This window comes from Podarcis muralis, chromosome 9 (assembly GCF_964188315.1).
Source record: "Podarcis muralis chromosome 9, rPodMur119.hap1.1, whole genome shotgun sequence".
NCBI lineage: Eukaryota > Metazoa > Chordata > Lepidosauria > Squamata > Lacertidae > Podarcis > Podarcis muralis.
Window position 1 is genome coordinate 18,441,318 of NC_135663.1, and position 12,842 is coordinate 18,454,159.

The window sequence follows — 12,842 nt, forward strand, 5'->3', positions numbered from 1 at the left end:
GAGTGGAATACCCAACCACATATTACCCATCCATCCTCTTGGTAGCTTCATGACCATGAGGGACTTCAAAAGTCAGGACTGAATTCAACTAGAGAAAGCCAACGCAAAGGCTCCTGGTAGCCCAGTGGGACTTTCCATCCTCTCCTCCCCATGTGTCTCCTGCACCTCTCCCAAATCTGTTCTGGGTCAGGAGAACCCAAGGAACAGTCATGGGAAGGGGGGCCATTCCATCTGGCAAAATAGCAGATAGAGCACTGGACTGGGGAGACCTTGGGGAAGGGACCATATCTCAGTGGGAGAACTCATGCTTTGTGTGTAGTAAGTCCCATGTTCAACCTTTGGCAACCAAGCAGGTTATGGAGAGGAGGGACCCTCTTTGTCTGAGAAATGGAAAGCAACAGTCAGAGTAAATTATAGTGGACTATAAGGGCAAGTTGTCTGACCTAGTATAAGGCAGCTTCCTGTTTTCCTAAAGCTCCACTTACCCATGAAACTCACTAGGTGGTTTTGGGACAGTTACTGTATCTCAGGCTACCTATTGCTATTTATTGGAAGAACAGCACATTGGAAAGATAACAAGTGAAGGGAAAAAACTGATAGAAGCCTGGAAACAGGCTCATGTTAGGGCAGGAATGGGGTCATCTGTGAGGAGTCGGAATCCAACAACATCTGGAAGCCACAGGTTGGCCACCTCTGCTATCTCCATGCTGCTCGAGTTCAGGCTTTCTTTCCCAGGAATCTTGTAGAGGACAGTAATGACTACCTCACATCTGCTTCATGTCAGAAACTGGAATTCAATATTTCCATAGCTTTTAACATACTATGGCTCAGTTTTCCTATATTGGGATAAAGGATTGTTAAGCAGACACACCCCTATGGCTTATTATCATTCTGTTTAGCTGGTCCTGATTATACCTTAGCTTTGGACTGATTAAAAAAAGAAATATCATGATCAAATCAGTTTTTGGCCTTGTTTACAGATTCTGGCATTTCATCTCCTTTGGAAAGCAAATTAATATCGCAAATGACATCTTATTGAAGCAAGATGGCTGCATCTAGCTCAATAGTTTGAAAGGCCAACAGTAATTAAGAGTTTAGAAGTAAACACCTGTGTACTCATGAAGACAAGGGCATTCTGACCTAATAACTTCCATCGGGCTGACGCAACTAGCAAACTACTCCTGAAAAGCGAGAAGGATGAACAAATGAAGCTGTTTCATCCTATCAGACCATGGATTCTTTGCGTATGACACTGTCTGCTCCTGAACATGGATGACCTGAACCTTGTAGTCCATGTCTTGGTAGCCTTGATACTGGATTACTGCAATGCACCCCTTGTGGGCCTGGTTGGGAAGCTCCAGTAGGTGCAGAATGTGTCAGCCAGACTGCTGATGGGGACATATAGCTGGCAACCTGTGACATCATTGTTCAAACATCTGCACTGGCTGCCCATTTGTTACAACTTAGTCCCAGGATATTTTAGGGACTGTCTGAAATCTTATATCCCAACTGCTGAGTTGTTGAGGCTCATTTGACACTGACGCAACATGAAGCCATTAGTATCATTGGTCCAGCCCAGTGGAGTGCTCTTTCAAGAGATCTTTCCTAGCCCTGTTGCATGAGATAATTTTAACTAAAGATAGGAGGGATTAAACTGAGGACCTCTTCCATGCAAAACATATGCTCTGTGTCTGATATAAAAAACTCCTCTCACTGGGTCTGGTATTACTTGTGAATATTCCACTTGATTAAAATCTTAGCCTGGCGTAACCTCAGCTTGAATCTTTCCGTAGAATTTCATCTGTTTCATTTTCCTGCTTATCCCTGGCTAATACTATTTGCCTTCCTTATCTCTAGTTCCAAAATTAAGAATAAATCAAAGTATATTAGAAACATATATGACAACTCTGGGAGGGGGGGAAAGAATTATTATTTTTTCTTTCAGTTATGTTAGTTGTTTCAGTGAGATATGGGTATTTATTTATTTGTGCACTAATTGAATATTTGGCAGGAGCAAAGGGATATATAAAGGCTGTCTTCTGGGTCCTGTTTCCCACCACACCTGATCTAAATTAGACAGGTAATAATCAGAGAAGCTTCTCTGGTTTTTGTGCCAGTTTTATGGAAGGTTCTCCTTGGTGACCTTGCTTGGTATCAACACTGATAACTGTTTGGTGCCAGCTGAGAGCTTTTCAAAAAAGAGTTATTTGCCCAGGTATTCAACATGTGTTATCTCTGGAATGAAATTATGATTTTACCTGTTCTGCTGGGTTGCATTGATCTATATGAGTATTCCTTTGCTGTTACTGTGTTTTGCAAAGGTGTTTTATTGTTTTAATATATGCGCTGACCAGAGAGTCTTGTATTGATGGGTGGTGTAGGAATTTACGAACCAAATAAATACCACAACGCCCACTTTGGTTTCCTGGGGAAGTTAAAGATCTGCAACACACTCACTGTTTGTATGAGTAGGCACTACCTTCCAAAGAAAGACATCTGCATCATAATGCCCAAGGGCATTAGCAAACTGAAAACTCTGGGGCTAGTTCCAGACCAAAGCATGTTTAGAGCAGGCCTATTGAAAACAATGAAACATAATTTAATCATCCCTAGTTTAGGTCCCATTGATTCTGATGGATTGACTCTAAGTAAGACCAAGACTGCAGCAAATCTATACACAGTAGCTACCTGAGATTAAGTCCCATTGAAGCCAAAGGGTCTGAGTAGGACTGCATTATAAGTCTGGAGCCAACACATATCTACACGTAGTGTGTGTGGGACAGAAATCCTACAATGATAGAGCCAGCTCTTCCCCCTTCCTTTCCTTGAATGAATTCCTTACAGGAGAACTTCATCTATGAATGAAAGACATGAGGTTGACTTTCAGTTGTTCCTCTTCTTCCTGCAAATTCACCTCAATTAAAAACAGTGGGAAATGGCACTTAGTTTTATTCATGAGTTTGAAAAATGAGAACACAAATGTTCTTGAGAAATTGCAGGTTTCCCCTTCACCACCCCGCCTGTTTCAATTTAATTCACAGCAAACTACAGAGATTGACACTGGAAGGTTAAAGGGACAATCAGTCCTATTGGGCTCATTTAGTCTGCCTGTCTAAAAAGTTCCATTTGATTGTAATTTGGTTTTTGATTGAAACCATCCAAAAAGCATTACCTTAAAAACCCTGTAAAATGAAAATAACCCATTAAAATATTTCATTTATAGCTATGACATGAGGTTTCTACAAGTTACACTTAAACATTTCATCTTCCCAAAGCCTTAATATTGAATTAGCATCTTTAGATAGAATGAGGAGATTCTAATTTCTGATAATGATACAGTTTCAGAAGTAGGTGGAAATGTATTTCTGGGTACATGAGAGACCAACATTGATCTTATTTACTTAGAGGGTTTTATTTTTAAAGACAAAAGATCCAGACAACGTTTATAATTAACTCAGATTTCCCCACATTTTATTTCTAAAGAAAGAACAAGCACCTTGGCTCTCTCTGAACTTTTCTAAAGGGCAATTCCATCTTTTTCTCAGTGTACTCCTACCTGAGAAAACAGTTATCAAGAGTTTGATAATTGCTAGCTTTAGAAATTCAGAATAATGATAGAACGGGGTGGGGGCACGCTTGATATGGGTGTAAAACCCAGTGATTAATTTATAAATAGTGAGGCCTTTCATGTTAGACACATCCTTTGGTTTGTAAGTATCAGGAAAAACCACTGCAGCTATCCTTCTGACATTTGGCAGGAATCAGCCCCTCAGAAGGACCTCCCAAGCATGCACAGTTCATCCAGTTCTAGCAAAAACATAAAAAGTTATAGAAAATCACCTTTACTTTTTTTAATAAATAAAATCAGACTTCAAAGTGCCTAGCCCAAACACTGTTCTATAAATAAACCGTAAGTATTATTGCTGTTGTTGTTGCTGTTGTTGTTGTTATTGTCTTGACAGTATTTGATTAAATTTGCAGGCATGCTTGCCCATTTTAAAGAGATGAATCCTGCAAATTTCAGAAGGAGAACGGTTGCAGCTTTCTTGCAAGGGCAGCTTTACAGTCTTGATGTGGTTAAATAAAAAGGATTCACTTAAATTCCTTTGGATTGGGGCGCTTCAGAGAAATCCTGCTTTGGCTCTGAAAAGCCCTGAATTGCTCTGAAGTTCCCCACTTCAGTTCAGGGTTCGTCCAATGCAGTGGCGTGCAGTGAAATAGGGGGAACAGTTAGAGCCAGAGGCACCATCTTGCGAGGGCGATTGGTGAGGAGACGTTGTGTATGTGACGTTGCGACATCCTGATGTCACAGGAGGGAGCATCATGCCTCCCTCTCCAAGCAGGGCAGACGCTTCCTGGACTTTGGGAAGGAGGCTAGAGGCTTTAATACTTTAATGCTCTAATTTACAGGGAACATTTAGGAGACTAGCCTAGTCCCCCTATTCCAGGGATCGAGGAGTGTCCCTGTTTGATCGCGGGACACCCTGATAGCCTCCCCCTCCCAAACAACTTTGCCTGATCCCTCCCAAAAAAAAGCTCAACAATTTGGTCAATCCAATGGGTAGATCACTGCCAATTTTTTTTTACAGTGGGAGTAGGTCGCAGTGTCTTGGAAGTTGGACGTTGCTGCCCTAGTCCACTGACAACCTGCCATTGATCCAATGCATACCAATAATGTTCCCAAGCACTGTAAGAGTTTAATTAAGGTCATTGATTAAGATCATATATATGAGGTAGAAATGTTTCAAGTGTTTAAATAGGCTGCTTTTGTTCAGAGTTCACAAAATCTCCTTTTCTCATCTATAGCTATCTATCTAATATATATCTATATTTCACACATATATATACTGCTGAATGAACTCATTGTAGAACTCAGTTGTGCGGACAAACCCTCTCCCTTTATGCTTTTAATGGTCTTCACTTTGCAGGCCTCAATTACAGTCTCCAACCTAGTGCATTTTACTCTAGTGAATAATCCTATTGGTACCAGTGGAGCTGTGATCTTAGAATAAGGAAGTTTGGGACCAGTTTACTTGAAGGATCACCTTGCCCCATATGTGCCCTCTCCACTGCTTTGATCTGCAGAACCAGCATTTTAGAAGTGCCACATAATGCTTGTTCCACACTTGTGAGGAAGCTATATTTTACTGTGGAAGCCCCTATTCTTTGGAACTCCCTGTCAATTAATATGAGGCTGGTGCCTTCAACGTACTGTTTGTGACATCTGCTAAAAAATAATAAAAAAGATTGTTTAGGCAAGCCTCAGAGATACATAATTTTATTATGCATATCTATATTTTGATAATTTTTGTGTCTGCTAATTGCTGTCAGTTGCTGTCTGTTAATTTCAGATCGTTAATAAATATTTTGTTCTATGTTAACGTTAACCACTTATAAGGTTTTTTTAAAAAAACTAAAAGGTACCGGTATATAAAACTTGCTAAATAAATAAAATGACAAGGAAGCTGCAATTAAGTCTTCTTGCTCTCTATTTCCTACTCCACAGGAGGAGAGGTTCCCTATACAACACTGGCAACTCGGATGATGATGGGTGCCTGGTGGCTCTTTGCCTTGATTGTCATCTCGTCCTACACAGCAAACCTAGCGGCCTTTCTTACCATCACTCGTATTGAGAACTCCATCCAGTAAGTTACTGCAAGTTCCAAAAGGGAGAGGGAAGGGGTTATATGTCCCCCAGTGTTGCAATTTTCCATAATACAGCAAGGCATATTTTTAGGCAAATGCAGCAATGCCCCACCAGCCTCATCCTGGCCTCACCCATCCCTCACCTGTCTGCATTCCTACTTGTCAGTTTCCTCCTTGGTCCCAATTTCCCACTGTGGAACTCAGCAGGGAGGAGGATGGGGGCAAAACTGGCCTATCGTTGGCTGTGGCTGCACCCGTCATTTGCTCTGGCTCCACCTACTGTTGGTTTCCCTACATACCATCCTACCAGTCGCTAAGGACACAACCCACCCACTGTGTACATCTCCTCCAGTACTGTTCCTAACAATGTTTTTGTTTTTTACTTCCCCACCCAATCAAGGCTACCATTTCATTTTCATGTTCTTCCCTGTGTACCAGTCATTGCACCCTAGTAAAACTATTCCCCCCCCCCCGTTATTTATATCCTGCTTTTAACACTACCTCCTAAAGCAGATTACATACAAATAGGACAATAAAAATGCACTAAAGCAAATAAAAGATAGCAGCCGTGCAACCGATTAAAAACAGGTGGTCTATAAAAACTGCACAATCAGTTAAGAAATGCCGGGGGGGGGGGGAGAGACCTTCAAAATTGGGAGGCTAACACATCACATCATCTCAGACAATGAATTCCACAGCTTATGTGCCACCACTGAGAAAGTGTGGCTCTTTTTACCAGGGCCGGCTCAAGACATTTTGGTGCCTGAGGTCAACCAAAAAATGCCCCTCCCTGCCGGGGACGAAGGGATGAGTGAAGCTCTATGTCATGAACCGGTGGGGAATAAAGATTGACATTGGGAACTGCTGTCCCTGTGGACTTTGCCATCTGAAGTGGTTGCCTCACCTGGCCCCATGGGTGGGTCGGCCCTGCCTTTTACCCACAAATTCAGTATCTGCTAAAACAGGCTAGAGCACAAGACCTCCAGTGATGGTCTTAAGGCTTAGATTCTTTTCTTTAAAAATAAAATAAAACACCTTGTTCTTTTTCCATTTCAGCACAATGACTCAAAGGTTGAGTGTTACCCACAATCCAGAATTTATGTGTAGGGATACAAGCTTGGATTACCTGCTTATTCTTAAGGGGTTGACCCAGCCTAACTATTTGATATTATCCTGGAGTCTCAAAGTTTTACTTCCTGTAGGGTCTACGCTTTTATTAGGTTAATAGAAAATAACAGAATTTTTATTATTAAAAAAAACACACATTCAGTTTAGTTCCCCCCCCCCCATATTAAATACAACATGGTGGCTATTGATAAATTTCAACTGTACTTATTGTACTTATTGGTTGGTTTCCATCAGTCACTTTCCAATACTGGTTATTGGTCACCTTCAAATTCCAACTATTCATTATTTTCAGTTGTGGATATTCATTATTTTGAATGGTGGCTATTCATTACTTTCACAGATGCTGCATCAGCATCAGTGACCCCAAAGCTAGGCTATAGCTTTTCACCCTGATGTGCTAGCTTTTTTTAAAGAAATGGGAGGGGTATTCAAAAGTGGAGTTCCCAACCATCGATCTTGCATGGTGCATTCTATGGTACAACCTCAGGGTTCTACCAGGATTCTGTTTGGCTGGGGCAACCAGTCAGATGCGTGGGGTACAATTATTATTATTATTATTATTATTATTATTATTATTATTATTAGGGACGCGGGTGGCGCTGTGGGTTAAAGCCTCAGCGCCTAGGACTTGCCGATCGAAAGGTCGGCGGTTCGAATCCCCGCGGCGGGGTGCGCTCCTGTCACTCGGTCCCAGCGCCTGCCAACCTAGCAGTTCGAAAGCACCCTCGGGTGCAAGTAGATAAATAGGGACCGCTTACTAGTGGGAAGGTAAACGGTGTTCCGTGTGCTGCGCTGGCTCACCAGATGCAGCTTGTCACGCTGGCCACGTGACCCGGAAGTGTCTGCGGACAGCGCTGGCTCCCGGCCTATAGAGTGAGATGAGCGCACAACCCTAGAGTCTGTCAAGACTGGCCCGTATGGGCAGGGGTACCTTTACCTTTTTATTATTATTATTACCATCTCTTTTGCACCTCTTTCTGCTGCAAGTGAAGTCTCAGGCAGAGCAATGAGTAGAGACAGAAGGGAGCAAAGAGGAAGAGTAGAAATGTCCCTATACCCTCAAGTGGAGGAGCTCTATGTGCCTATATTGGTATACACCTAGAGCCCATTCTGATTCATTCCAAACATGCAGTCAGCAAGTGGATGCCACTGCTGAGTGGTGGAATTGGGAACTACAATCTGCCCTCATGCATTCTTCTGACACAGGGGCGTGTCAACTGAGCACCCTGAGAGGTAAAAAAAGAGAATATAATACTTGCATTCCCTATAAAATAATGATAATAATAATGATAATGACAGAATAACCTATTGTATAAAAACGTGCTGTGGTACACATGTGTGAAGAATGATACTGCAGTTGCTTTTCCATTTCATTTTCTCATGCCGTAATTGAGATCAAACTGAGAATCCCTCGTAAGGAAGGCTGAGAGGAAGGCAATCTACAGTGTTGCTGTTGGAGAGGGCCATTGATGCTTAAATCCAATAAATGTTTCTTTTCAAAGAAAGGGAGAATGCTGTGTTTTCTCCAGTTTGCCAGGTTATGTAGTGTTGGTGTTGTTTTGGGGTGGGATTAACCTGATCCATCCAGACCTACCTATAAACAACTGAGATAACACCAGTGGTACTTTCCAATATGTCTGCCTTTGCAGAGCATCAGATCATTTGCTTTCCTCTGCCCTGTCTCCTTTATTCCTTATAACTTGAGAGAGAGAGAGAGAGAGAGAGAGAGAGAGAGAGAGAGAGCTCCATGGGCAAAGCTTTATCTGAATTAGAGTAATAAATAAGTGTGTGCTTCAGAATAAGCAATAAGATGTTTGGCCTCATTATTTAGTGACTAATTGCTCCTGCACAGACAGCTTACAAGACAGTTCTAATATCAGTCTCATGCTCAGCAGACATGTTGCTGTTTGCCGTGTGGAATCATAAAAATCTGTTTTCTAGTTTGCAACTCCTGTGTAATCAATACCTTCCAATTCTGAAAAGAGTGTTGCTGAGGAATTACAAAATGTCAGGGCCGAAATTAGTTGTTTTTCATTGTTGTGGTTTTGTGTGGGGGTTTTTTGTTGGGTTGTTTTTTTTTTTAAAAAAAAACAAAACTACGGTAAATATGGGGAGTTGATAAAAACCCCAGTGTTCTGATCCTGGCTACTGCAACACAAAACTGTGGTTGGCACCATTTAAGCTAAAGCAACATCCTGAACATAACAACTGAGACGGAATTTCATGTGCCTCAACAAGCCAACACACTGCAATGCCACAGACATAAACTGACTTAGTAATCAGTCAGACTGTCCTTGGAACTGTAATTTTGGGGAAGTGGAGAGGGTTTTTTTTGTCTGCTTAACCGTTTATATACTGCTTAATAGCATAGTTGCTAAGTACTGTAGTGTGCAATAATAATATAAGTGCCTTTTACTGCTGGGACTAGGTGTGCTCTTTTCAGTGTTCCCAATCCCATCACAAGCTTTGCCTTCTGCTTGTGCTGACCTATTGGAAATAGCCAACATGGTGCCCTCCAGATGTTGTAGGACTATAACTTCCATCAGCCCAAACTAGCATAGCTTTGGGTCAGGTATGATGGGAGTTGTAGTCATCTGGAGAGCATCATGTTGGCTATGCCTTATATCAGACAGACACCTGTCCCATCACCTGTTCTGTGATCCCTTTAACTGGAAAGTCTGGGGTTGAACATGGGACATTCTGCAGGTAAAGGATGTGTTCTCCCATTGAGCTACTGTCTTCCCTCTAAATGGAGTTTTTTGGAGGGTTTTCTCCTCTGTATCGTAACCTTTCTGTTTATAATCATACTTCCTTTAACTCATTCTCTTATTGTCTCTCTATCAAGCTGTTGGGAAAGGAAACTCATTTATGGCACTGCGTTGGTCTGCCTTTTGAGAGACGAAAGAATAACTCCTAGAGTTTTAAGATGTGCAGGGAAAATATTTTTCCCCACTGCTGTTTCCCAACAGACTGTTCTACAGCATCTGTTGCACCTATCATTTATACTAACAGCAATACATGTAGGGGAAATTGCTGCGCTGGCTGTTATGTTGGGGAATTATATAGCCACACTGAGTCCTGTAAGCAACTGATTAAAATTTGCAAGGTGTTCTCATTAGAAACCGGGGACTTAGGAACTGCTTCCTCCTACCCCATTCCCGTAATGCGCACAGCAAGTACCCTTACAATTGCAGGATATTACAATATACGATGTGATGTTGCAGAGAGTGCTGTCAGGAGATGCAGAAGGTTATTAAGAGAAGTGGTAGTGACTTGAAATTAGAAATGGCGGTGTCTTACATTTTTACAGCAACCTTCATCACATTGTTTCAAAGCTTTGACAAACTGAAGCATTAAACCTCATTTATAGGAACACAAATGTGCACAGTGCTGTCTGGAACACTGACAGCATCAAGGGAGGGGGGCAGGGACAGCTCAAGACATTTTGCTGCCAAAAGCAAAGAACAAGATGGTACCTCCTCACATTCCACATACAGAAGCCAGCTAGTGGGAATGGGAAGGTATACTTCAGCACAACTGACACCAGCAGGCTAGATTTGGCAGCTGTGGTGCACACAGGTCTTAACATCTTGGCACTGCTTCCTGACCCTCAGTAGCTGCCACTTGAGGCAGCTGCCTCACTCTGTCAAAGGATAGGGCCTGCCCTGAAGAGGGAGAGCTAACAAATCTCGTTAGTTTCTAGTGATACTAGTCAATCAGAAACACACCATCACAACGTCCAGCATGCACATGTACATAATGACCCTGTCTATTGGAATGAACTGATCCAACACAGCATTATTAAATGCCTACATCAGAGTTCAGCTGACCATTTTTCCTTCAGCAACGTAAGAAGAGTCAAAGGCCCATCCAATCCAGTATTCTGGTTTGCTCACATAGTGTTCACAAAGTGGCCAAGCAGTTGTCAAGCAGAACATGAGCACCACAGCACTTCCACCAATCATGTTCCAAGCATTAAAGGTAAAGGTACCCCTGCCCGTACGGGCCAGTCTTGCCAGACTCTGGGGTTGTGCGCCCATCTCACTCAAGAGGCCGGGGGCCAGCGCTGTCCGGAGACACTTCCGGGTCACATGGCCAGCGTGACATCGCTGCTCTGGCGAGCCAGAGCCGCACACGGAAACGCCGTTTACCTTCCCGCTAGTAAGCGGTCCCTATTTATCTACTTGCACCCAGGAGTGCTTTCGAACTGCTAGGTTGGCAGGCGCTGGGACCGAACAACGGGAGCGCACCCCGCTGCGGGGATTCGAACCGCTGACCTTGCGATCGGCAAGCCCTAGGCGCTGAGGATTTTACCCACAGCGCCACCCGCGTCCCTGTTCCAAGCATTAATCAGAGGCATACTGTAATCCATGGCAATTGTGACCAGTAGTCATTGATAGCCTTATCTATCATGCATTTGTCTAATGCTCATTTAAAGACACCCAAGATGGTATCCAATACTATGTCTTGTCCATAGTTGTACTATGTTATGTGTGGAGAAGTACTTTCTTTTGTCTGTCCTGAATCTGTCAATCTTTATGCATAATCTTATGCATCTCTTATCATGTCCATCCCCGTTACCATTTTTTTTATAAACTAAAAAGCCCCAAATGTTCTAACATTTCCTCACAGAAGAATCTGCCCTAGAATACAATGTTTATGTTATGTTTGCATCCAGCACGTAAGCTAAAGTACATGAAAATGTTCCATTTTATGTATGCAACAACACTTTGACAAACATTCCTCTGAGAGAGAGTCAAAGGTTACTTTGTGGGTTTTGTGGCTGAGCAGGGAAATGAAACCCTTGTCTGTCCACTGCATCCTGCCAGCTCTTTTAGTCTTATGTTCTTTTTTAAAAGCAGATGGGCTGTGAATGGGGGGGGGGGGAATGCATCCCCTCCTGCACACAGATCAGGCATGTGCATATCAGTGGGAAATGGTCATATTATATTGCTCAACCATTGTCAGGGAGCCAGCCAGCAATAAATCACAATTAATAAAGTTAATTCTTTATTAGAAGAAACAAGGCCTGCTCAAGGGTGCCAGGCCTAATGAGCACAGCAGCTCTTCTCAGTAGGTCATGCTCCTATGTGGCAGCTGTGGAGACATCTTCCCACAGCTGCCTAAATCTCCCCCTCCCCCTGGTCATTCTCAAGCAGTCTGAAACTACACCGACGTGCCTGTCTCTGCTTCTCCCTCTTCATACCTCTTCTGGTCCTGGGAAACATGGGGTGAGGGGAGCTTGTCGCAGCAGGAGGGGGAGATACCTTGGCTTCCTCACTAGCCTGACTCAGCTCTGCCTCTTGGCTTCCCTCCTCTGCTGCTTCCACCTCTGCTCTCTGCTCCCCCTGCTCACTAAACCCCGTTACCTCTTCAGTTTCCAACACCTCCTTCTCCCAGGCTTTTCCCTCTTCTCTCTCTAATTGCTCATCATTGTCTCACCACCAATCCCTGGGCCTTCATCCCTTGGGGGTTCCCCAGCTGAGGCCTCCCACCATTCCTCTGTTCCATTGTATACTTATCAGACCAGCAGATTGTACCCGAAGACCTTATGTCCATTGAAACTAATGGCATTCTATAAGTTTGTGTTAACATTTTCCAACATGCTACATGGGCATTAGTAATTTGCTGTTAGCTTTTCAAAAGACTGCACACATCTAGCCCCTTTATCTGTCCTTAAGTGTCATCACTTAGATTTGTGCACTTGCATGAAGCTAATTTGTGCCAGCAAAGCCTTAATGGCTCCTAGGTGTTAGATTGCAGTAGACCTTCAGAAGTCTAATGAATGTCATTAAAAAAATAAAGGCATGGTTAAGTGGTCCACAAGGATGGGTAAATAGAGGGAAATATGTCAGGTCTGCAGACTTTCAGGGACCATCAGGAAACTGATTTGAAACCGGTGGTATTTCAGAGCCGTATACTTAAGGATTCTAATTTGCATATGTCCATATAAAAAACCAACCAACGGGGTTGGGTAGAAAACACACTGAGAGCAAGATGAAGAAGTTAGAGGACTGCCACAACAACAAAAAGTTGAGAAAGCCCCAGTTCATTAAAATCAAGTCTTT

General features: G+C 42.9%; 1 protein-coding gene across 5 annotated transcripts in view; it reads left to right on the plus strand.

The window, feature by feature from the left end:
• Window positions 1-12,842, plus strand: part of GRID2 (glutamate ionotropic receptor delta type subunit 2) — a 798,573-nt gene that overhangs the window by 660,203 nt on the left and 125,528 nt on the right. For all 5 annotated transcript variants that reach the window (XR_013394137.1, XM_028743834.2, XM_028743835.2 and 2 more), the window contains exon 12: window positions 5,507-5,645. Coding sequence is in view for 4 of the 5 variants with exons in the window: in XM_028743834.2 (XP_028599667.1) it covers window positions 5,507-5,645 (139 nt within the window). In the remaining variant the exon portion in view is untranslated. The remainder of the gene's footprint in view (window positions 1-5,506; window positions 5,646-12,842) is intronic.